Consider the following 25,356-nt stretch of genomic DNA (forward strand, 5'->3'; position numbering starts at 1 on the left):
TATTTATTCATGAGAGACAGAGAGAGGGAGAGAAAGGCAGAGACACAGGCAGAGGGAGAAGCAGGCTCCATGAAAGGAGCCCGACGTGGGACTCCATCCCGGGTCTCCAGGATCAAGCCCTGGGCGGAAGGCAGGCGCTAAACCGCTGAGCCACCTGGACTGCCCAGCAGTGGTCTTTAATGTGGATTTGAGATGACTTGAGAATTAGGACACTAGATTTTCCTCAGTACAAAGCCTGTTGCTACAAAGAGTGATGCAAGGTATCATAGGACCTAGTCTACTATTGTGATTAAGGATATAAATTTTGGTATAGATGGACATGGATTTAAATCCCAGCTCCAACATGTACTACCTCGGGGACCTTGTAGAAGTCATTTGACTTCCTGGTCTTTAGTTTCCTTACCTATCAAATAAGAATACAAATATTCCCCTGACTCATAAACTCGTAAAAATAACATGGTGTGTATAAAACACCAGTACCACTTAGTACACAATGAGAACATTCAATAAGGTAGCAATGTTTTCCCCTAATAAGAGAGAATCAGAGGGTGTCTTGTTGGCTCAGGTCATGATGCCAAGGTCCTGAGATTGAGCCCCACATTGAGCCTTGCATCAGTCTCCCTGCTCTGTGGGGAGTCTGCTTCTCCCTCTGCCCTTCCCCATGCTTGTGTGGCTCTTTCTTTCAAATAAATAAATAAACAAACAAACAAATAAATAAATAAAATCTTTTTAAAAAAGAGAGAGAATCAGAAAGGTAAGCCTAAATCAAAATATCCTAAGATCCTGACACAGATGTCTTATAAGATTTCAGAATAAATCAGAGAAAGAGATCTATAGAACCATTTTTCTTGGAAATTTCTAAGAATAATGTTAGTCCCCACTCTCCATGTCGGCTTAAGTTGCCCTTCCACTGAGATTGGAACTAAATAATCAATGGCAACATCCTCTGAGCCTGGAAATGTACCCAAAGAAACACTGCCCTTTATTAAGAAACAGGAAAGTCTTTCTTTGCACCTGTTCTTAAGTGTAGTATATTGAAGCACAGATAATTCAGTTAAACATCTGTTCGTAGGCGTGATATTAATGAAATTTAACAGGGAGGACAGGCTGCAGGGGAATCAAACCTGCTTCATTTATTTCTCATCATTTGCCATGGACTGCATTTGTCTGCTTCTTCTTTACCTGTGCCTTTCACTGTGGTAAAAATAAACAACTGAGGGCATGAACATTGTTACTCTCTTAGAATTAGCCAGATGGAAAAGTGAGGTCACGATGACCTATCATGAGAAATACCACCTGCCAACACCTGAGCCACTTGAATAATCATGGAAAGGTTTCTTGGAGTCCAGAGTAGTCCTTGCTTAAGGATTTTGAGTGCCTTATTGGTTTTATTCAAGAGCCTCGTTTTAGCAAGATGGTATGTATTTAATTAAAAATTCAGTCTGGCCACATTGGATTAATTTATGCAAGTGATATGTAGGTTTACTAAGGGAAGAAAAACAGAAAAAATGACTCTAAACCAAAAACACTTTATAGAAATCTGGAGAATGTAGAAAACACCTTTAAAAAAATCATGCCACAGAGGTTTGAAAAGTGATGATAATTGACTCTAAACCAAAAACACTTTATAGAAATCTGGAGAATGTAGAAAGCACCTTTAAAAAAATCATGCCACAGAGGTTTGAAAAGTGATGATAATTGACTCTAAACCAAAAACACTTTATAGAAATCTGGAGAATGTAGAAAGCACCTTTAAAAAAATCATGCCACAGAGGTTTGAAAAGTGATGATAATTTTGTGATATTACAGTACTAATGTACAAATCAATCAATAGGCTAATCAATGATGTGAACACTATCTACAAAGAATCAGATTAGGTTGGGGTGCAGGAATAAATATAGAAGGAACACAGGACATGACCTTTGTGCCTAATCTGGGATATAATAATGGATATAATTAAAGATGTTAATGACAAATACACTTAGAGAGTTCATATCACATAGATGTAGGAATTGTAGATTTTGTCATCTTTTCTACAGTTTTTGAAAATGTGTATGTTTCATTTCTTCTGTAGTGTCCTAAGCTGAGTCCTGCTTTTTCCATACCAGCTTTATTTGAGCCTCTGTTTGGAATTCCATACCAGTCAACTTTCCATGTCCCTGCCTCTCTGGATCACCTAGTCAAGAAAATCATGTTTATCAGAAGTTCTAAACTGTTCGGTGCTCAGGATGACTCAAGTGTCTTAATTAACATTTGGAAGATGCCTTTCCAATTGTCAGAACTGTGTCTGGCTACTTCTTTCTGCCAATCAGTGTTTATGCATTTTCAGACTGTCTCTAAGAACTGACCTACTGCTTTCTTCATGTCAAGAGATTGCCAATTCCTACTCTCATTATCCAGCCTGTGCTAGTTAGTTTGCATTTTTCCATAACCCCTGCTTCCCTGGCCCATCAGTAGCATTTTCTACCATGAAAATTTTCCATGCTGATTTGGGAAGGGTGGTGACCCAAGTACAACAGAGGAAAGCAAAATGAATTTGAGGGCCATAACACATGAGTACAAACTTTCCCCTCAAATCACGTACACTAGACGTTCTCAAACTTTACCACACATCAACATTGCAGGGACACTCTTTGAGAACCAGTGCCACATTTGAATCAAAATCATTTCCAAATAACACGTAATCCAAACAAAAGGCTGTCTCATTTTGCTCTGTGACAAGGAGTTCTTAACTTAGAAGTCCTTGGAGACACTTCGATCAGATTCAAGGTATCCATGGTACTTACTGCACAAATTATATTTTATGTTACATTCCCATGGCTGAGATTACCTCTGGATGCTTGAGAGGGCCCATTGCTCTCAGAAGAGACTCAAAGTATTCATTTTTCCCAAACAGCTTCTACAACTCCCACTGATGCCATGCAGAGAGAGTCAAGCCAGCACATTTGAGGAGACATTGACATTAGAATATACTAGAATAGGGCTCTACAGTTTATAGAGCTGGCATATAATTCTCCTGTTCTTTTTATGGTTAATAGAATAATTTTATTACTACACTGGTCTTTGTGATCAATTACTCCATTCTTCTATGATTACTCACTGACCCCTACCAAGATGTAGATCTATTAACCAATCAGCCAAAAAGTTTAGATGGAGCTCCAGTTATAGGCTTAGTGTGGTGTTGACTCAATGAGGAACCCAGAAATCTCAGAGTCCTTGCTCACAGATAACTCTGGGTGAGGTTGCCGACATATATCACTCTTAAGCCCAGTGAGAATAAGATCCTTGCTTATCTTACCCCAAATTCTGTCTCGTAGGCCTAGAAAAGCCCCTAGTAAATCATAGCAGCACAACCAATTATTAAATGAGTGAATGAAAAACCTCAGGGGTTTACTTTGTAAATGCCATAATAACATTGCCAGGTAAACGAAATATTCACCGTGGCCGATTGGACAAAGCTCTTACACCTGGAGGGTACTGCTGAATGAAGGAAACAAGGGACCCAACTAATAATGCCTGTGAATAATCTGCAAACTTGCCTCAATAGGGAAAACAAATCGAAACTTAACTATGACACAGTTTCCAACCTTTCTTTACACCAGATGTTTGGCATAGGTAATAACTGAGGTAAAAGACTGTAGTCTGGGAAGATCACTTCTCCACTCCATCCTTTTCTGTGGCAAGTGATAATGTTGATGGCAACAGATTCAGGTAACAAAAAGCAAGCTACCCAACCACATATATTCAGCATGCCTCCTTCAGTAAGTGCGAGGCAGGCCAGCCCTTACCTAGATTTCAAGCTGATGAATCATCTGTCTAGTTTCAGTAAACCTCAAGGGACTGCTCGGCTTTGTAAAGCTGAAACCCTGTCAGCCTCTGGATGCATTTAAACAAGGACAACATGTTAAAAGGAGTCAGGTTATGAGGTTTCCTGAGGAATCCCTACTTTCTGAGTGCATGAAGTCCTCTTTCAATGCACAAAAAAAGAGCCTTTTAACTAAAAAAAAAACCGAGAAAGTTCTTTTTAAATCGTGTATAGATGCTGACTATATCAGATACATTAACAGAAATATTCATGATTTCCTATATTAGGCCATCCATTTATCCAAACTGAGGTCCTTCCTATTCCATTATCTCCATGGAAGCACACACACATAGCCTTATATGTATTAGAAGAGAGAAAATTCCTCCTTCTTGGGAAACACCTGTCTTGGGAGTTCTTGGTTGTAGCATCTGAGCATGCACAGGGTCGAGCATACAAATGGTGCAGTGACTCTTTTGGAAGTCACATTTGTCCCTGAAACTTCAGTCACCTGGAGACTGCATGCCTCATTGCCTGCAGCAGCTCAATCCTGACAGTGGAGAATGAGTTTAGAAATCTCATTTGAGCAACAAAATTTGAATTAAGAGTTTAAACAGCACAATATATTTAATGTTGAAATGATCTTTTTTTTTTTTTACAATTTTTGCTGACTGTGGAGTTCTTTCTTTTTTGCTGTTGGGCTATTATAATCATCTTGGTTTGGTTTAGATTTTGTCATGAAAAAGGGAGATAACAGGATTCAGTAAAATAGTACATCAGTTAGCTCCATTTCCCCATTTTTACACACAGAAAATTTCTGCTTCTTTTGCTATGCTAACACACTTACACATAATTCCTGGAATCCCTACTACATTCATATCCACTGCTTTCAGACACACACTCACAGGGCACCAAAACACAAAATCTCGACATGTCAAAATCAAACCAGGCTGAAGATGTAAATAGGTGGATATGGCACCAGGTGGATGTGTAATCAGTAATAAGAAATACATTGAGCCCCATAATGAAAAGAAATCCCCCAAATTGTTCAGGACTCCCCCTCCCCCTTCCATTCACTGATTTATTAACCCTGAACAAAGATGTAATTGCAGGGTCTCAGAACCAACTTTTTTTTTTTCTTTTTCTTTTTTTTTTTCCATTTTTGGCATTTGTTTTGTTTGGCTTTGAATTTCTTAATATCTAGTCATACCATTCATGGCCTGTTTTCTTCACTCAGTTGCCCATCTTCCCCCCCTCCCCTCCGAGAAATGAAAGAAGCATTAGCTTCTGAGTCTTAAGGATGAGACCTCTGCATTTTCTTTGCTTGTTTAGGGCAAGAAATGAAGTGCTGCCTCTTTAATTGGCAGAAGCATGCAGGAGGAGCATACCTTTAATTTAGTGTTGGGATACCTCACTTGCACCCTGGCTGTTGTCTTATTGGAGACGGCAGCCTGCCTGAGATCCTCTAGCACTGAAATAATATCATCCAGCACGCATTTCTTATCCTGATTTTTCAACACACACAGATGGGAAAAAGTATAATTATAGCCCTTGTGGTTCACCTTCATTTCCAGCACGGCTCGGTGGGTCTGCAGGATCCCCTCAGCCTGGAGCAAAATATTGTCCCCGGGTGGGGAGAGCAGGATCACCCTGCCATACCTCCCAGGGGTGTGTAAGTCCGAATAGAGCTGGCTTTTGGACTCGTCCAGGGGGAAAAGGCTGCTGGCCAGGCTGCGCTCGATCTTGGCCAGGCTGTGGCTGGGAGCGACCAGGCGCTCCAGGTCGCCCTCGGGCTGGAAGCGGTTGAGCGCGCTGAGGCCGAAGGTGATGGTCAGGACTGCGGGCACGGTGAGGAAGAAGACGGGGTGCCGGCTCACGCACAAGCCCAGCCTGTGGCAGAACGACTGGAGCCCTCTGCGAAGCACCTGCCGCAGCATCCTCCACCAGATCCAGCTCGCAGGCGCTCCCGGCCGTCTTAAAAAGCACATGTGACATGTGTAAGCGCCTGGCTCCCCCCGACTCCCCGTGCCCCCCTCCGGGCCAGCCCCCTTCCCCAGCCCCGCTCCCCGCTCCCCGCTCCCCGCGCTCACCCCCGGCCACTCCGCCTGGTCTCTCCCCGGCCCCACCTCCATGCGCTCCTACTACTCTTTCAAACACTGCAGCAAGTTGCAGCAAGGCGGGCCAACGCCGACCGCGCGCGTGGGGGCCCGCGGCGGGCGCTGCGGGGCCCCGCGGGGCCCACGGTGCCGGCCTCCCCGCGCCCTCGCCGCCTCCCGCGCCCCTCTCACCGCATGAGCCGCGCTCCCGCGGTCTAGCCCTTCATCTCGGTGCTGCAGTCCCGGCCTCCCTCGCTGGAGGTGGTTCGGTGCGGAGCGTCCCACAGATGTGGATTTCCTCTCCGTCCTGGCGGGGTTCGGTGTCTAACTGAAACCATGTGCCTCGGTGTTGTAAGAAGCAGACATGTGCCCCATAAGGGGCGGGGGGGGTGGCGGGGAGGAGACAGACTAGAAGGGAGGGAGGGAGTGGGGGGGCAGCTAAGCTTTGCTTTTTTTTTTTTTTTTTTTTAAGATGCTGGCAGTTATTTTTAGAGTTTTGTTTTCCCTCTTCCCTCCTGGCTGGAGTGAATGGAGGAGGAAACGGGTGAAGGTGCTGCCGGCCCATTGGAGCAACGGCAGTTAGAGCCTGGGGTGGGGGGGCGTGGAGGGAGGGAGCTCGAGGGCTCCTGGAGGCGAGCAGCGTTTTTGCCCCCCTAGGGAAACGGTGCCCTCGAATTCTGCTTCCCAGCCGAAGACAAGGGAGCAGAGAGGATGATGCTGCATTTTTAACATACCACAAAGCATGCAAGGGATTTCCTTGCAACACCTTCCACGCTGTCATTCCACAGACTAGTAGGCTGCAGCCCAGGGCTGCCAGAGACCCCATCTGTTGGTGGTGCGTTGGGGCTCTCCGGATTCTTCCCTAGCTCTGGTGATTGGAGAGGAGGCATTTGCCAATAGCAGTCTAGCCTGTGGCTTGGAGTGTGTGTGTGTGTGTGTGTGTGTGTGTGTGTGCGCGTGTGTGTATCCAACGCCGCGCGTTGGTAGTGAAGATCCACAGGCAATGTGTGGTTTCCCATAAAATATTACATTTACTTTCTGTACTTGTGAAGTTTAGGACAAAAAGTTCTTAAAACTGATTTCAGTTCCCTTCCCCCATTCTCCTTTCCATCAGGTTTACTCTGATGCGAAGTGGACCAAGAAGCTAATCTGACTTTCTCTTGTGAGTGCTAGTCCAGAAACAAACATTTTGGGACCTCTATCACACTGTTTTTGCCTGCGGAAAGAGGACTAGAAGGCTCTATCTAGCTAGGGGAAAACACATTGGAGTCATTTGATAATGTAAAACAGTAGTCCACTTCACCCCAGAGGAGGGAAGACTCCTACCCGGTACAATTCCTCCCTCAGTACCCACCACTATGAAGGCGACAAAGTCTCACCTGCAGACCCCGATCGAATTCAGAAACTTTTACATTAATAGATGTGCATGTGTACTTTATTTTTTACTGATTGGACCTTTCACAAGACCCAATGTTCTGGAAAGAACATGAAGAAGTCTTGAAGACTAGTTCTAAATTTGGTGGTGAACTGGAGACCTGCCTTCCAAAGCTTCTGTTCTTTTTGCATTGACTTCATGGAGAAGATGGAGTTTCAAAAGATGATTCATTCACACTTTCTTAATCTGGGTGAAAGGACCTGTTCTTCATCAGATACTTAGAGATGTGCCCATCTATGCATACAAAGAAGCTGAAGGACTCATCCTCTCAAAAGATGCCTTTGATGTTTGCTAATGAAATCAGTTTTCCAGTTAGGAGACCAATGAGACTGCAGAGAGCTCTGTAACAGGGGCAGCGCTTAGGAGTGATAGCTTAAAGGTGGTGTTATATACAAGATTAGAGACACATTCCAGCCTTTAAAATTGAAAGTGATCTTGGTGACCATTCATTTTGCATCCCCACCGAGGGCAAGAACAGCTTCTATAATATTCTTGATGGTTCTCCACCCATCCCATGCTTCTATATGAGATTTCTTTTTTATTCTCATTCTGTTATATTCCATTTACTATTCTATTTACTCAACATTTTTAAAAAAAGATTTTATTTATTTATTTATGTGTGAGAGAGAGCATGTGCACAAGTTGGGGGAGGGGCTGAGGAGAGGGAGAAGCAGACCCCCACTGAGATAGGAGTCTGACTCAGGGAAGGGGGGGGCTCAATCCCAGGACCCTGAGATCATGACCTGTGGTGATGGCAGTTGCTTAACTGAATGATCCGCTTGTGTGCCCCCCAATGCTTTTATATTAGTATGGACTAATGGATATTTAGACATATTTCTATTGTGTTTGGGTTATAACTCAATACTACTTTATTTTGTTGTTCAGATTGTTCCAACTCTGTCCATTAGTTTCTGTCTCCCTTTGACATAACCCATTATTATTATGTGCTTTTTTTAAAAAAAAATTGTTCTTTCTTGTACTGTAAGATAATCCAAGCTTGTCTTTTATCTTTTCTGCCCCAGTATTAGCCATTTCTCTAATTTCTCTAACCAGGCCTGGTTTGTTTGATTAGACAATGGTATTAGAAACAAAAATCTGGGTGCTAAATGTGCTGCTTGCTGTTGTGATGTTATCACTTCTAAGCCTTTCCAACTGACAGCAAGAAAATACATGACTGTAAAGATCTTCCTCAACTTATGCTGGGGATTCATCCTAATAAGCCCATGGTAAGTTGAAATTATTATAAGTTCAAAATGCATTTAATACACCTAAACTACCAAAATTATAGCTTAGTCTAGCCTACCTTAACATGTTCAGAGGCTTTACATTGGCCTACAGTTGGGCAAAGTCATTTAACATAAAGCCTTTTTTTTTTTAAGACAGAGTGAGTTCACATATGGGGGGCATGGGGGCAGGGGGTATACAGAGTGAGAGGGTAAGAGAGAATCTTAAGCAGACTCCATATGGAGCCTGACCACAGGCTCTGGCTCACAGTCCTGAGATCATGACCTAAGCCAAAGTCAAGAGTCAGCTATCAACTGACTGAGCTACCCAGGCACCCCAACATAAAGTCTATTTTATAATAAAGTGTGAATATCTCATGTAATTTATTGAACATCGCCCTGAAAGTGAACAATAGCATAGTTGTAAATACATTGGTTGTTTACCCTCCTGGTTGCATTGGTGACTGGGAACTGTGGCTCAGAGCCATTGCCCAGCATCAGAAGAGATTGTCTTACTGAATATGGCTAGCAAAATTCAAAGTCTGGTTTCTATGGAATGCTTGCACAGCATCATCAAGTTGAAAAATCCTATGTTGAGCCATTGTAAATTAGGGACTGTCTATATATTAATTTGTGCATTTGTGTATCTATAAATAGTTGTTTACATGGCTCTCTATATTAAGTTAAATAGGAGTTTTTATGTATGTCTCTGACTCTAATCTTTTGCCACATGGATCATTCAAGCCTCTTTCCCATGCTTACCTATAACCTCCCACGTCAACAATGACAAACTGGTTCAGTAGGTGATTTTTAAATCTCTTTTCTATGATGAAAACATATTTTTAACAGAAAAAGATTAAGGGAAAGAAGAAAAGCATGGTTCCTTAATTTTCATGCTATGAAAAGCTAATGTCAAATACTATTATAGATTCATTAGGAAGATAAAGTATATGCTCAAAGAAGGGAAGAGATAGCAACATTCCAGATTAACCTACAGGAAGTTACTTTGCACTAAAATATCAGTGAATATCAATCACATGATAGTTTTAGCTAACCTGATTTAAAATAAAGCTTAATATAAAGCTGAAAGCAGTGCATTTAGAGGCCAGTCAGTAACAACACAAGAATCTGTGCTGTTTAGTTCACCTAGGGTTAGTCTTTTCTGTTATGTGTTGGTCACTATCAGTTTTCAAGACTTGGAACCAGTTGGAATTTATCCACTTGGCATTTTGAAGGATAGGACAGCAGAGGAACATGTATTTGCACACAAAATAGTTGAGTTCTAGGCCATTTCCACAAGTTACTTTCTGGGTGTTTCGGGCGAGACGCCGAACTCTCTGATCCTGTTTCCTTATTTATACACTTGGATATGTGATTATGTTCTTTATCTACTGGTCAATTCATTCCTATCGCCATTCACCAAAACTCTGTAGCTCTTGTTTCGTTAACTAAGGCATAATGTTAGTGATTGCACCAAATAAACCTCTAAATGTTAGCGGTATAACACAAGTTTATATCTTGTTCAAGGTATAGCCATGGTGACTAGTTCTGCTTAGCGGGAAGAGGTAGACCTCGTTCCATGGGTCATTCATCTACCTTTAGCTCCTGGCTTCCAAGGGCATTCCTGAGGTCATTCCTAGCCAGCCAGCTGCAAGGGGGGACAGAGCCCAGAAGAGCCCACCAGAGAAGTGTTTCTGGCTCAGTCTGGAATGGCATACCTCCCTTCCTCTTACAGCCTAAGATTAGAATTTAGTCGCAAGAGAGGCTGAATAATGCAGCTTTACACAGAACTCACTCTACCACAGCCGTCTCAAGCAATGCTGGCTTTGGGGCTTTTTAGAAAATGCTCACTGAACTTCCTCTGTGGCTTTAAGGACTTTGCATTGCACCTACCCATATCTCTTAGTCAGGCCTCTTGTATCTAGGAAGGGCATACCTGAGAGACACAGTTTTCTTTTTTTTTTTTTAATTTTTTTTTTAATTTTGTATTTATTTATGATAGTCACAGAGAGAGAGAGAGAGGCAGAGACACAGGCGGAGGGAGAAGCAGGCTCCATGCACCGGGAGCCTGATGTGGGATTCGATCCCGGGTCTCCAGGATCGCGCCCTGGGCCAAAGGCAGGCGCCAAACCGCTGCGCCACCCAGGGATCCCAGAGGCACAGTTTTCAAGGCAGTTTTGGTCTTTATCATTTTGGATATTTCCAGCTGCAATTGGTTTAAACAGTAAGGACATTTCTTACCTCCTACAACAGAATATCTGGAGAAATGGTAATTATAGAGCTTGTTATTTTAGAGGTTCAGCGGTGTCATTAAGAACCTAAGTCCTCTTCCTCATTCTGCTTTGCCCATCCCTGGAGCATGCGCTTTCTGCTTGTGCTTGCTTACGGACCACAAAACAAGGCAAAACTAGATCCTGAGGAAGAAGGTGCCTCTTTCTCTGCATCTCATCTGAGAGCGAAGAGGCCTTTCCCCAAAAGATTTCCAATGGCTTTCCTAAGTCTTATTTCTCATGCCCCTGTCTAAATCTCATGCCCTGGTGAGAGGAATGGTGGTGCAGTAATTGGCTTAGACCAATCTGGACTCACTGTGGGGCTGGGAATGGAGCCAGCCTCCTCTCTGAGAACATCACCATTTGGGAATTTATGTGGGGTTTACTTTGTTAGTTTGTTTTGTTTTGTTTTAAACAAAAGTTTCTTTAGGAAGTATTATAATGTGATGGCAGGGATGTTTGGATGTTGGGCAGCTGACATTAACCTTGGGTGTTGAGTTTTTCTGCTTGGAGCAAAATAGTTTCTGGAAACCAGACTTTTTGAATGGAGAATAGACACATAATCTGACAAAGGAATTGTTTTTCTGATTTGTAATCCATTTATATTAATAGCTTTATAGTATGACACAGAGGAATTCCAATGATATTTGATATTTGAAAAATTACCTTTATTTTAATAGGGTACAGATAACTATGATTCTTTGGGAAAAATCCACTACCTCTGATTACCATTTCTGTATGGGTAGGAAATGACTAGCTGGTAATGGCTGAGGAGTTTATGCAAACATCTTGTTTTATTAAAAGCTATAGGAAGTTTAGATATGATTTTCATTATTTGATAACCCATAATTCATCATATATAAGACTGTGTATCAAATGTGGCTTAGAGGTTCAGTCTCATTGTCATGTTGCACCCTGCGTGCTTAGAACAGAAAATAAGCATAATTTTCAATCCAGTAGTAAAATACCTGCCCTATGTATCCAAAAAATGAACAAAGTAGGGTAGGCATCCATTATTATACCATTTATAAATAAATCCTCAGTATTAAATTTTTACCAGAACTAGTATTGTCCTATGGTCAAATTAAGAGTAAGTTCTGGTGAAGATATCAAACAATTAAGATTCTGTTTTTGTCTTAGCTTTTACTTGGGTTCTCTTGCTTCACATCTGTAACAACTTGGTCAAATCATTGCATGTCAATATGCCTTATTCACATCTGTAAACTAAAACAAAGTAATAAAAATGGACTAAGTGATCATTATCTTACCTTTCCTCTCTGTGATTCCATAATCTTCTAGAATGGCAATCCTGAGGTTCATTTGCTAGATTTGCTACATTTTAACAAGGACAAATTTCTATTCTGTGCTGGTGTCCCAGCCTTGCTTTCCTGTTTACTCTTTGCACAATGTCAAACAGAGGGTCACTGAGGGCTGGGAGTGGCCCAGCACAGGGGAGCATGCAAGCTTTGGTGTTGGTCTGGTAAAAGATAGAGAGGCTGGAAAAATACTTGGAATATTGTGGCCACAGGGGAATAGCTGGTCTGAAGATGAAAAGACTGCCTGCCAAAATATAGTTCGATGCAGAGACTTATTGGACAATGTACAAAGATGACATGCTGCTTTGTACACATTCCATTTTCAATCATTTAAATAAAAATGTTCTAATTTGGGAAGAAGTAATCATACTTTTTTTAAAATCATCTTTTAATTTTTGTCTTACATCCAAATATAATACAGGTCAATCAGTTAGCCCTACAAAAGAAAAAAAAAACTGAAGGATTTCCCTGTTTTATTCTTTCCCTTTTGTCTTCCTTCTTGCCTTCCTTCCAGTAATAATTCTTTTTTTTTTTCCTAGCAAGGCCTTCCTGAAATAACTCTCAAAAATATATCTCTTTCTTCTAGTTGAACTCAGGATACTTCTCTCATATTGTTTGTTATATAGTTACACATTTTCCAAAAAAGCATGTGCCCATAATCAAATCAAATTGTCAGTTATCGAGCTGGGATTTTAGTGGTGTTACTGCACCCAGCGAGGAACCTGCTCCTAAAGGAGCTCATTGATTTCAGGCCTGTTGGTGGAAATGCATCCTATTTCTTGACAAGGCAGTCCTCCCATCAGATCCTGGAAAATAAAGAATTTTATGAAGCCAATCGTTGTGTGGAAGTGAGCATCAGATTCGCTATGGAAGAGATAACTCTAATAGGAAAGCATTAGGGATGTCGCCCCATGTTACAACTCCACATTTATTGCTGCATCATCAGATACCAAAGCTGATACCATTATAGACAGCAACAGAACGTAACACTCCCTAGCTCTGGTCACAGCAGTCCTTGACTCATAGGATCAGAGAGAAAGAGATTCATAAGTACGGAGAAAAGGACTTGGGGAGAGGCAGAAGGGTCCCATAAAGCATGGTCTATTCCAGCAGGGAGGAGGATTGTACCACTGACATTGTTAAAATGACAATGCATGGGGATAATAAAAACAGACCAGATTTTATTTTTATTTTTAAATTTTTTTTTTAGTTTTAAGATTTTATTTTCTTATTCATGAGAGACACAGAAAGAGAGGCAGAGACATAGGCAGAGGGAGAAGCAGCCTCCCTGCAGGGACCCTGATGCGAGACTTGATCCCAGGACCCTGGGATCATGACCTGAGACGAAGGCAGATGCTCAATCACTGAGCCATCCAGGCGTCCCAGCAGACCAGAATTTAGTCAGTTTTATCATTTCTCTAAATTTTCTACAGCCAATGCCATTGTTGCCCACACATGAGGTGGCATGCTCCTACCACCCTGCCCTCTCCCCACCTCAGTACACCACTCCTCCCAATATCTGCAGCTATGATTTCTGAGTAACTTCACATTCTGCATATCCAATGCTGTATATTGCTGAAAATGTTGGAGTAGTTTTCGGTCAATACGGAATCACAATATGAAAGACTGAGTTGCTCTGTTCCTTTGATTACCTGCCCCCTACGATGGTCCCCTTACCCCTATCCAGGGTGTTGTCAAAATTGAAGGGAGAGAAATGGAAGGGCCTGACCCCTGATGTAGCAGAGTCTGCATGTGACTTAATTCCAAATAGAGTTCTCTTGCTGAGGAAAACATATATCTTTGGGAAAAATGTAAGTGAAATGGCATTAGCCAACAGACAAACTCAGACTACTTATGAGCATGTTTGACATTCAAAAATTTGGTCTTCAGCCTGTCAAACTAGGAGAAGAATTCTACTGTGACCTTTGGGAAATTTTTAGCCTTTTTGCTAGGAAAATTGGTATGAACAAAATGATAATAATATTCAAATGGAAAAAAAATTTAAAGTTTCCTGTGACCATTCATGTTGGTACATAAACAACGCATCTCCGGAAAACATGTAGACTAAACATCTGGAGATTCAGTTATCTTGTTGACATAGGCAAAATCAATAGGCATTTATAGAAGCGGTGATGAAACCTATCTGCAGGTTTTCGTGTTTGGCAAAGTGCCCCGCCTTTGCTGAGCTGCTGTGAAACTTAGGGCAGTCTTTCTTTTGTTGTACTGAAATAATCTATGTCTCCCTCCTACACAGACTACAGTCTTCATGAGGGCAATGCCTATTGCCCTCGGTCTTGTAGCTTCAGTATCCTACTGGATACTGAAGTTTATTATAGCAGTTTCTTACATGTTCAAGGGCAAGAATAGCAAAAGATGAGGCTGAAAGAATGAACAGGTGCACGAATATAAAGAAGCCTGGAAGCCAGGGTCCTTCAACATGCTGACCGAAGACTTCCTGAATAACCCAAATATGCCAGGCCCTCTTATGCCAGCTGTCCAGGGTTGCTACTGCTTTCATGAGCTTATATGGTAGGGGGAGTTAAAGAGTTGGAGTGTTTTTCCTCAGAGGCCTGGAGTTACCCAAACACTACAAGAACAGATTGGGTTTTAGAATACAGCTGGGATGCAGTATAGAGAAGGAGCCGGAAGGTATAAGAAGGAAGACTGGCTGATCTTGCAGGAGTTTGAACCAGTTGTCTGAGCCATAATAAGAGCAGCCTGGACCAGGGTACTATGGACTGGGATGGTGGAAAATGAAAGTATTTGTGAGCTACCGACAGGGGAAAAGAGAAGTAATGTGGTGGAGTCAATGTGGACGTGTATGCTAAAAACAGATAGTGTAACTCCTGAAAGCACCTGCAAAGATGAGCAAGAAAGCAATTTCTGCTCTCTTTTAGGGGTGATGACAATACAGCATAACAGGTATCTGGACTCTGGACACAGACACATCCGGGTTCAAGTCCTCAAATCCCTACCCTGTCACCTTCGAGTGGTATTAGCCTGACCAACTTATGTAACCACTGTACCCTTCAGCCTTCTCAACTGTTACCCTGGGATAAAGCAAGCTCACACCTTGTAGGATATTGTGTGGATTAAGTGGAATACTGAATATAAATATTCAAATACATTAATAGAAACAGGATGCATATTATATGGGGTTATACAAGAATTATTAGATGTGCTTCTTGCTTTCAAAATAGCTAAAAGGTGAGGAAGTACAAATTGCTTGAAAGTAAAACATAGATAATTAAATTAATTTGCATATATTTAAAAGCTGTACTTAAGTATATATAGATATATTTAGATCTTATTCATATGATTATAGACACTAAAAAGGATGTAGTTTGGGGGGAGAAATTTACAATAATGGCAGAGAAACAGCTTTGTTGAATGTTTACTGTAAACTAAATATTACGCTTGTCATTTTATATTCATTAATTCATTAATTGCTAAGGAATCCTTGACATAGATACCTCTTACTCACTGTTAGAGATGCTAGGACTGAGGTCCAGAGGATTAGGAACTACTAGTACTTGAAAGCAGGCATGCCTACTTCAAAGCCTCTCTTCATTCAGATATGTAGCCAGCACTGCATTTCTGTATTCTTAGCCTATCTTGGATATTTCCTTGTAAAAAAAAAATTGTCTATCTATTGACTTTTCTTACTTTGCCTATTTGTGTATCCAGGGAAAATATTCCCCTTGCCTATGTGAGATTTTCCCCAGGAGAAAAGAGGCCTTTGCTTAAAGATTTCCCTTCTTCTGGTGGGAAGGGAAGGCTTTCTATAACCAGCAGAATTCAAAGGACTTCTTTTTAGGAAATGAATGTAAAAGGAAGACATTAGAACAGGAGGCTCAAAAGGAAAAACGTGACCTACAAGATACTGTTTTCAGGCCCTGTGAGATTTCATTCAATTTACATTTCATTCATTTAAGCTCTGGACTGTTTGGTCAAAGGGAGCAAATTTAGTAATTAGTTCTACTCTCAGTTTCTCAGTAATTTCTTGTTCTGTGGAATATAAGGCTTTCTGATGAAAAGACAGCCTCCAGCATATATTTCTTTAAAAAAATAAACTACACATGTGTAAATCCCATATTTTTTATACTTTTGTCAAAGTAAAATCAGGGGGACCTGGGAGTGGCTCAGTTGGTTAAAGCCTCTGGCTCTTGGTTTTGGCTCAGGTTCTGATCTGGGGGTCCTGGGATTGAGCTCCATGTGGTGGGGGCGGGGGTCCTGCTCAGTGGAGAGTCTGCTTGTCTCCCTTCCCCTCTGTCTCTCTCCCCACTCACGCATGCTTTCTCTTTCTAAAGTAAATAAATAACTCTTTAAAAAAAAGAAAATAAAACACATACAAGTATTTAATTCCAAATTTTTACACTTTTATCAAAATAAAATCAAATAGTGCATAGACCTTATGATCACAAGTGAGAACTCCTGTTCCACTTCTTCCTGTTCTCAGTCTCACTCCTGGGAGGACAACCCCCATCATTTCTTCTTGAAGATTTCTCCATATCCCTAAGCAATATTTATAGAGCTCTATTTGAGGACTAACTACGTTAGACCAAAGTCTCTTTTTATTGCTTCTTTAATGTTCCGATGAAATTAAGACGATTTGTTTTATAAAAAGACTTGTAATTATAGTTGTCTCTTTATAATACAATAAATATATATTATTAAAATATTGAAATGGATATAATCAATGGCAATAAAAATAGCAATCATTTACATTTATTACAATATAATTTTAGAACCAAATGGATTTACACGTACTTTGTATTCTGGAATAAAATTCTAGTAATGTAATTTATGACACAGTTTTTTAAAATTTGTTTTGTTTGTGGGGCAGCTGGGTGGCTCAGTCTAAGTGTCTGCCTTCAGTTTAGGTCATGATCTCAGGGTTCTGAGATTGAGCCCCACATTGGGCTCCCTGCTTAATGGGTAGCCTGCCTCTCCCTCTCCACCTCTTGTATTCCTCTCACACATTCTCTCTCTCTCTCTCTCTCAAATAAATACATAAATAAATACAATCTTTAAAAAAATTTTATTTTGTTTGTTCATTTTCATTTTAGTTTGTGAAACATTTTGTTAAGCTTCCTTCCAAAAAGTCTGCCCCAATTTATTTTTCTACCACAACATAAATCAGCAAACTTTTCTGTAATGGGCCAGATAGAAAACATTTTAAGCTTATGGGCCAAAAGGCAAAATTGTACTATTAGACAGGTATTTGTATAACAAGAGAGAAATATACGTTTCCATACATTTTTAATTAACACAATTCAAAATAATAATAGTATGTACAATTTTTATGACATGAAGCTGCTAATGAAAAGAAAATTTCTTTTTTGGATAATAACATTTTGCTCCATTGGGTATGGTCGACAGAATAATGAATGACCCACGAATATGTCCACATCCTAATCCTTATGTCCTCTAACTATGCTATATAAGCGAAAGGAAGTTGCAGGTATAATTGAGACTATGGATATTAGTATAGGGATAGTAGTTTGCTTTATCCAGGTGGACCTATTTTAATTAAACAAGCTCTTAAAAAAGCAGAGAGAACACTCTCAGGCTGAAGTAATAGAAATGCAGGGGAAAGAAAAATAGATATTGGAAGCATGAGAGAGCAGACCTGCAGTTGGTGGAGGGGCCACATGGAAAGCATGAGAAAGACTTGTGATGAATCAAGAAGTCTCAGATTGGCCCCTGGCTGACAGTCATAAAGGAAATGAGGGCCTCCATTCCATAAACATAGAAATTGTGGTTGTCCAACAGTCTGAATGAGCTTAGAAGTGGAATCATTTCCAGAACTTTCAAAAAGGACCACAGCTTTGCTGACCTTGATTTTGGCCTTGTGAGATTTTCCACTGCAAATCCAGGTGAGTTATGCTGTCACTCAGAATTCTGACTCATAAGGCTGTGAGGTAGTAAATGGGTATTTTAAGCCACTAAGTTGTGGTTACTTGTTATAGCAGTGATGGAAAATTCATACTTTGGGGTTTCAAATTTAGTGTTCTTGATCATCCAAATTGATTGCAAATGTCCATCTCTGAATGTCGATCCCTAATGCCATTTTGTATATATGGTATTTACCTATGAAATGTCTTTTCCCACTGAGAGGTACTGACACTCATAACCTTCCACAAACATATCATTTTAATTGAATATATTCAATCTCTTGGAAGGAATTTATGGATCCTATTTGGTTCCAGTCTTGACGCTTGCTTTATAACATGCCATTACATTGCAGACGAGCCATGTCCAATTGAAGGTATGGAGAAGCTTTGTTGGCTGCACCATTCAATGGATTATAAAATATGTACATTTCCTTTGCACATTCATGAACATAAGAAAAAAGCTAATTGTAGTTTTAGTTCAGAACTGTAGTTTAGCCCACTTTACAATTTGTGTAAAAATGGAGACCTAGCTTATTGTTTTAACTTTTGACAGCACTGGTCTTATACAGCACTTTGATGTTACTTGTTATTCAACCAACATTAGTTATAGAAATGACTATACTGAAGTATACATTTCAAAGGTAAGCACTCTGCCTGTTCCTTAAGGAACATTATCACATCCATAGTAAATGTGAATTTCAAAGCTGCTTGATGTTTGATAATAGCAGTTGAAAAAAAACATTAAATTCCTGGCCCCGAGTTCAAAATCATCTAAGTGACAATCCTTAAATCCACAAGAGTGAATGAAGTTCACTATTGGCACTACTGGTTTGACAACATAGATTCAAATGCTTTCTGCAAAGGACCTATGGATGAATGATACAATGAATGACCATAGGTTTTAAACACCTTACATCTTCATAAGCTTTGTGAATTTGTGGAGAGGAGGCTTTTTTTACTCCACACATATTTTTTCCACCATCAGTTGTTAACACATCTTAGCAGATTCCACTTCAGGTTGTTCTGTATGAGTGTTTTCTCAACTTCTTTGAAATTATTCTTACCTGTATTTGCTTCACACAGATGATTCACAAAGGCAATTTTTCAGCCACTCCAAATGCATCATTGACTCTGGTGATAAGCAACAATCAACCAGTATTGTCCCTATCTTTTCACTAATGAAGAGCCAAAGAAAATCATTCAAGATAATTTGTCTTGTTTTTAATTGACTGTTGATGCTGCTTCCAATGTTTTCAACTCTAAGCAACTGTTCTTGCCAAATAGTTGACAGTCTTAACTACTTTCTCTGGCTACATTTCTTTAATTAATAAATCAACATTGGTAAAATCATTTTCTTCTTTGGCTAATAAATGATCCACTCAGAAATTTAGTTGCAGCCTCATTTTTGTCTTTTATTTTTGTGAAGAAATTCTGTTGTAATGAGATGTTTTATTTAAATGTTTCTACTTTTATTCTGATCATTGTTTTCCCATGAGTTGGGAGATAGGATAAATGCATAGTCTGGGAATATGAACACTTATTTAGCATTGTTATAGTGTCTTTGATAAATACAAAGGAATTTGTTGTCTCATTTGATAATGAAATAATCCACACTCCACAGTACCTTAAGATTGAATTATTAAAAGTCCACTTTTTACTTTCCTTCTTTTTACATCACATACAATAGCAATAAAACAAATGTGTGGTACAGCAATATGCATGGCATCAGAAATGTTGTAGAATTATAGCTGTGATTTGTAGTGAACCAAGCAGCTGTGCAAAGTGGAGAACATGTAACATATGGCTTGTGTCACAACTATGCATCTCTGCTGTTGAAGAACAAAAGCAGCTACAGGCAATGCGTAAATTAGAACATAGTGTGGCTATGTTCTAATAAAACTTTAATTAATTAAAGACATTTAATTCTCATATAATTTTCACATGCCAAAGGTTAATACTTTTCTTTTGATTTTACTTCAACAGTTTATTTCTATTTTTTTTTAAAAATATTTTTTTTATTCATGAGAGACACACAGAGAGAGGCAGAGACATAGGCAGAGGGAGAAGTAGGCTCCCTGTGGGGAGTCCGATGTGGGACTCCAGGATGACGCCCTAAGCCAAAGGCAGATACTCAACCACTGAGCCACCCAGGCATCCCTGATTTTACTTCAACAGTTTAAAAGGGAAAAACTCATTCTTAGCTCATAATATATATAAAAACAGAGAGAAGTCTGGATTTGGCCTTTGGGCCGGAGTTCACAGACTCCCATACTAGAAGAGAATGTCTTAAAAAAATTCAAAATTTTCAAATAAGCTGAAACCATGAAATATTCACCATCTCTGTCTTTTTGTGATTTACCTCACTGGGAAACAGTAGGAAAGAATGGAAATTATGGAGGTGAAAGGAAAAGACATGTTCACTTCTTTCTCGGGGCAAGTCTGCTTACAAACAAACTAATAAACAAATTCTCTGTCTAGTATGGGTAGGAGTCACTAGAATAATGTAAATAAGAATGACATTTGGATATTTTTCCCCTTAATGTTTTCTTATGTTAGTCAGGGACGGGGAGCTTCAAATCAAGAAAGTGAGAATGTCTGTGGAGCATAACATCACACATCTAGAGATAAAGGAAACATTCCCACCATGACTCTCTGTGGTTACTATGTGGCTTTTTTTTTTTTTTTTGTCATTTGCACAAATGACAAAATTTGTCCTATCATTTTTGTTATTAATATTCTTGTCTAAAAGTGCAAGTAAGAACTTATTTACATGAATATCTAAGTCTTTATTTTCTCTTCATTTTCAAAATGATATCATAAATCCAAAAAAGCTGTTTGTTCCAAAGTAGGGCTTTCAGCAGAGATGGAGAAGCTTAGTATTTAAAGCATTGGAATGAGAGACGAGGCGGCTGCTCCCAATTCCACTTCCATCATTGACCCATCTACTCCCATGGCCCTCCCTGTTCCCCTCTAGGCCTGTCTTTATGTAGTGATGTAGCATTGTATTTGTTAATGATGTTAATCATCAGTAACATTTATGAGACCCTTACTAAGATCCAGGACCTTTGCATATCCTGTTCTACTTAACCCTCGCAGGATTCCTGGTGGGCAATATTAATTGTTATACATTTGTAGAGGAACTGAGGCTCAAAGAGGATACATTACTCTCTTAAGGTCTCATAGCCACTAGATGGCAGAACCTGGATTCAAATCCAGGTCTCTCTTGCTTCAAAGCCTATACAATGATTCTGAAGAGAAAGTAGATAAGGCAAATGAAAAAGCTGCAACTATCTAAAAAGAATTAGCTTGCTGTTGTGTGATCTATCATTTCCTTCAGCTCTTAATTATTAATGAGTCAAGCATCCAAGACAAGGGCCAATTATAATGTCTATGTATTTCTACTGTCAATGGAGCTATTATATGGTAGCCTCTTACAAAGTTAGATCTCAGATAAAGTGTATATATAATAGAACATATTGATGTAACTTCTTGGTTAAAATATGCATGATATTTTATAATATGCAACCCAGTTGGCTGCAATAAATTGAGTGTATAATAATTATGTTCGTTTCAGAATCAAAATAATTTTTTGAGTGGGCATGTTAGGTTACAAGACCATCAACAGAAAACTCAGGATCGCAGATAACTTGCCATTTCTTATAAGAAACTTTACCGGGAACCATTTAGAGTTTGGTTGATGTGATAAAATGTGAAATAATAGTCTTTGTATTTTTCAGGGGTCTCCATCGACACAGAAATACTGTGTCTCCCAGCTGGAAGGGTGGGCCTCTCCAGTCAATATTGATTGATTGCCTCATTTAGCATAGGTTAGCTCCTTGACAAATATGTTGATTTGATTTAAGAAGATCTATTTTCTGGAAACTCCACCTTCTATAATGGACAAGTGATTTATAATTTATAATGCTTCCTTTCTTCATAAAAGCAATTCACTTTTTGCCCTCTGTTTAATGACTATCATTTGAATGTGTTAAAGATGACCACAGAATGGAGCAAGCAGAATCAGTGCATGAAATGAACACTCATAAGTCTGGATGATTGTGTAAGTTGTGAATGCACTGTTGAAGATGACTTATTATTTCAGAGATGTGATAAAAAACTCAGTGAAGTCCAACATATCCTATAAGAATATCAGTAAGTGTTTGAGGGACTAAAAGACTTTAGTTTTAGTGTAGTGAAAATGTATGTATTTTACCAAGTTAAAGGTACCTGTCTTTCCTCCCAATACATAGGGTTTGCAAAAATCTCTGGCTTAAAAAAATGTGCGTAGCTATCACTCTAATGAAAGCTTGCCCATGTTGAAGACAGATGTATACTGATGCTGTAATGTGATAAAATCAATAGTAGCAAGGCCAGATAAGGTGAAAATTCCCAGAAGACTAATATTAACTAAATGATAATGAAAGCAGAACAATTTACAGTGTACTTATTCTGGCACAGACATAGCTTTAAGGATGCTGTAAATATTATTTATTTAATACATTTCATGATAGTGGACTTGGAAATTCTGGAAAGGTATTGTCACTAATTAAGTGGTGGATTGGGTAAATAAAGCCTGTCAGTCTCCATAAAACAAAGAAGAACCACCACTAGGTATACCCAGGTAGAACTTCTTGTTTTAACAGATTCTAATGATCTGTAATAAAATATTAACACATTTTAATGTAATCAGTCATTATAAAGACAAGTAATAACCATATTTACATAAGACGTGATTACAATTCTATGAGAATGAACATATAGCTTATTGGTATAATTTTGACAACCCCTATCATAGCCCTCATTGTTGAACTGTACTCTTGCGTGATATTTTATAACTGTTTTTTGTTCTCAAATTTGAATTCCCTTCATCAACTCTGCCAATAGAGATTTCTCATTCAGCAGGTTAGAAAAATCTTTTCATCATGACAGTATTCAATGCATTTATCAATTTCATTAGAAATTCTTATTCCCCATGTATAAATTGAAATTTTATGTCTCACATGTGTTCCATTTCATGCCTCCCATGTTGATTATAGCTTGTTAATTGTTCATATCTTTCACTACCACATGATTACTTTGCTTTTTTTTTCACTTTTATCTGTTTTCTTCTTTAAAAACTGTCTATCTGCCTGCATTACAGAAGTTGTTTTGGTTGAAGAGTCAATTATATATATCCTTTAGTGTTTTGTCATTATTTTTCTATAGTTTCTCTGAACTACCTCATAAATTCTAGTCCACTTAATACTTTGTAGTATATTAAACTTGGATTTAGTTAATAAATATTCAGAACCTTTCCTGTTATTATAAAAATAATTATTGTCTGTTTAATGTTAGAAATTGCAAACTTGTTACATTCAAGTAACTTGTTACTTGACATGCATTCAGAAATACACACAAATCTTCTAAATAGTTACTACCTATCTGCTATCTGTTGTGCCAATATTTATAAATTAACAAGAGCCATTTTTGCATGATCATTGGATATTTGATTAGAAGGAAAGTCATTCCAGGGAAACTTACAAAAATATTGTTCCTTCATAGAAAATAGCTGCTATCTCCAAAGGCTACTTGACTTATATTGTCTTTAATCCTCACAGCAGTGCCACCAAGCAACTATTTTTAGTGCCATTTTGCAGCAGGCAGAGAGGTCATCCTATAATAATTATCTGTGTTAGGATTTGAACTGAGATCTACTTGAGATGAAAGCCTACGATTTTTCTATACTAGGCTGCAAAAAAAAAAAAATAAATCTCAGAAGGGGAAAAAATAACTATTCTATAAGAAAATCAGGCTGCCAGGGGCTGCAGAAACCCTATCTCTCATTATCTCTCTGTGCATGGGATTAGCCACTCAATTATGCAGACAATAAATCATAATGTAGAATGAGCATTGGTAGCTAATTGGAATCCATAAATGTTTGAATTGCTAAGAGAACTCATGTGGAATATTCTTCAACTGTCCTACTTCACTCTTTGATTGCTTTACTCTTGACAGAAGTGTCCACAATGTGTTGAGCCATCCTTTAGAAGAGCATTCTCCCATAGTATTTAAAGAGTCAATTTTCCACAGCTTTAATTCACACCACGTTTTCAGTTGCACACTTATTATATAAACAAGTATCTAGCATGACCACTTTTTCTATTAAAAATTTCTTGAAAATTCTGCAATAAGCAATTTGTGATAGTGCCCGTATTAGGAAAGCTTACCATCTCCTTTTCAGTTGATGGTATCTAACAGCAAGATAAATCTGAGCATGATTACCATAATTAAGGACAATTGGTGAAGGAAAATGTGGATAGATGGCATCATTATATTTTAGCACATTTTAGTTACTCATTTTAATTTTTTAAAATTTTGGTAGCTTTTGCTCTCCTTTGCCTAAAACAAAAGCATTAGTTTTTACATTATTCAACATTTGGTGATGGCAATAATAATAATGAAACTATGCAAGACATGCTTCAGAGTGTAGCGCAGTGGTGCTCAAAATATGGAGCTCAACTAGTCAGCCAAGCATTACTTAGGTTCTACTGTAGACCTACTGAATCAGAATCTCTACAGTGAGTCTGGGGCAGGGCCCTGGGATCTGTGTTTAATCAAGCCCTGAAGGTGATTTTGATGCATGCTAGAGTTTGAGGAACATTGTTGTGAAACACTGCTACATGAGGTCCTCAGACTGGCAGCATCAGCATCACTGAGTGCAGTATCCTGGACTATTGGAACAAAACTTATGTTTTATAACATTACTGTGTTATCAGTTCACATGCTAAATAAACACCTAAATAATATCTCACTAGTGGGGCACCTCGGTGGCTCAGTTGGTTAAGCAACTGACTCTTGGTTTTGGCTCAGGTCATGATCTCAAGGCCCTGAAGTTGAGCCCTGACTTGGACTCTATGCTCAATGTGGAGTCTGCTTGTCCCCTTCCCTCTGTTCTTTCCTTTGATCACTCTCTCTCTCTCTCTCTCTCTCATAAATAAGTAAAAAAATTTAAAAAAATTCACTAGACAACTAACTCCAATACATTCTATGCATACCTCCTGTCCTAAAATCACTGATGTTCATCTACTGCAGACAAAAATGACTCTCTGAATTTGATGATTTTAAATCTAATCTTGTCATTCCACATATATATGGAAAATGAAACCTGGATAGGAATTAAAATAATAATCCACTGGTGGGCTAAGTCTATTGACTATGGTTCCTTTATCGTCTCAGATGGTGTGTTGGAGCCTGTGCCAGTTCTTTCAGTGTTGGTGTATGGTATCTCCTCTACTGGCCTTGCCAAGTGCTAGATTATCCAGTTCTTTTAATCTTTTG

General features: G+C 39.2%; 1 protein-coding gene and 1 long non-coding RNA gene across 6 annotated transcripts in view; one reads left to right on the top strand and one right to left on the bottom strand.

Annotated features, from left to right (window-relative positions):
- Nucleotides 1-6,461, bottom strand: part of PTCHD4 (patched domain containing 4) — a 214,925-nt gene extending 208,464 nt beyond the window's left edge. The window contains exons 1-2 of one of the 5 annotated variants that reach the window (XM_072733659.1): nt 6,091-6,279; nt 5,365-5,776 (exon numbers count right to left, since the gene is read on the bottom strand). In XM_072733659.1, the coding sequence (XP_072589760.1) occupies nt 5,365-5,776; nt 6,091-6,095 (417 nt within the window). In that variant the 5' untranslated portion in view covers nt 6,096-6,279. Of the gene's footprint in view, nt 1-5,190; nt 5,822-6,090 lie in introns of those variants that run through there. The other 4 variants (XM_072733658.1, XM_072733656.1, XM_072733657.1 and 1 more) reach the window with 4 other exon arrangements.
- LOC140595064 (uncharacterized) lies at nt 5,236-12,093 on the top strand. Its single transcript, XR_011996458.1, has 2 exons — nt 5,236-5,799; nt 7,013-12,093. It is a non-coding gene; the product is annotated as an uncharacterized lncRNA (long non-coding RNA).
- The last annotated feature ends 13,263 nt before the right edge of the window (nt 12,094-25,356 follow it).

This window comes from Vulpes vulpes, chromosome 1 (genome assembly GCF_048418805.1).
Source record: "Vulpes vulpes isolate BD-2025 chromosome 1, VulVul3, whole genome shotgun sequence".
NCBI classification, from domain to species: domain Eukaryota; kingdom Metazoa; phylum Chordata; class Mammalia; order Carnivora; family Canidae; genus Vulpes; species Vulpes vulpes.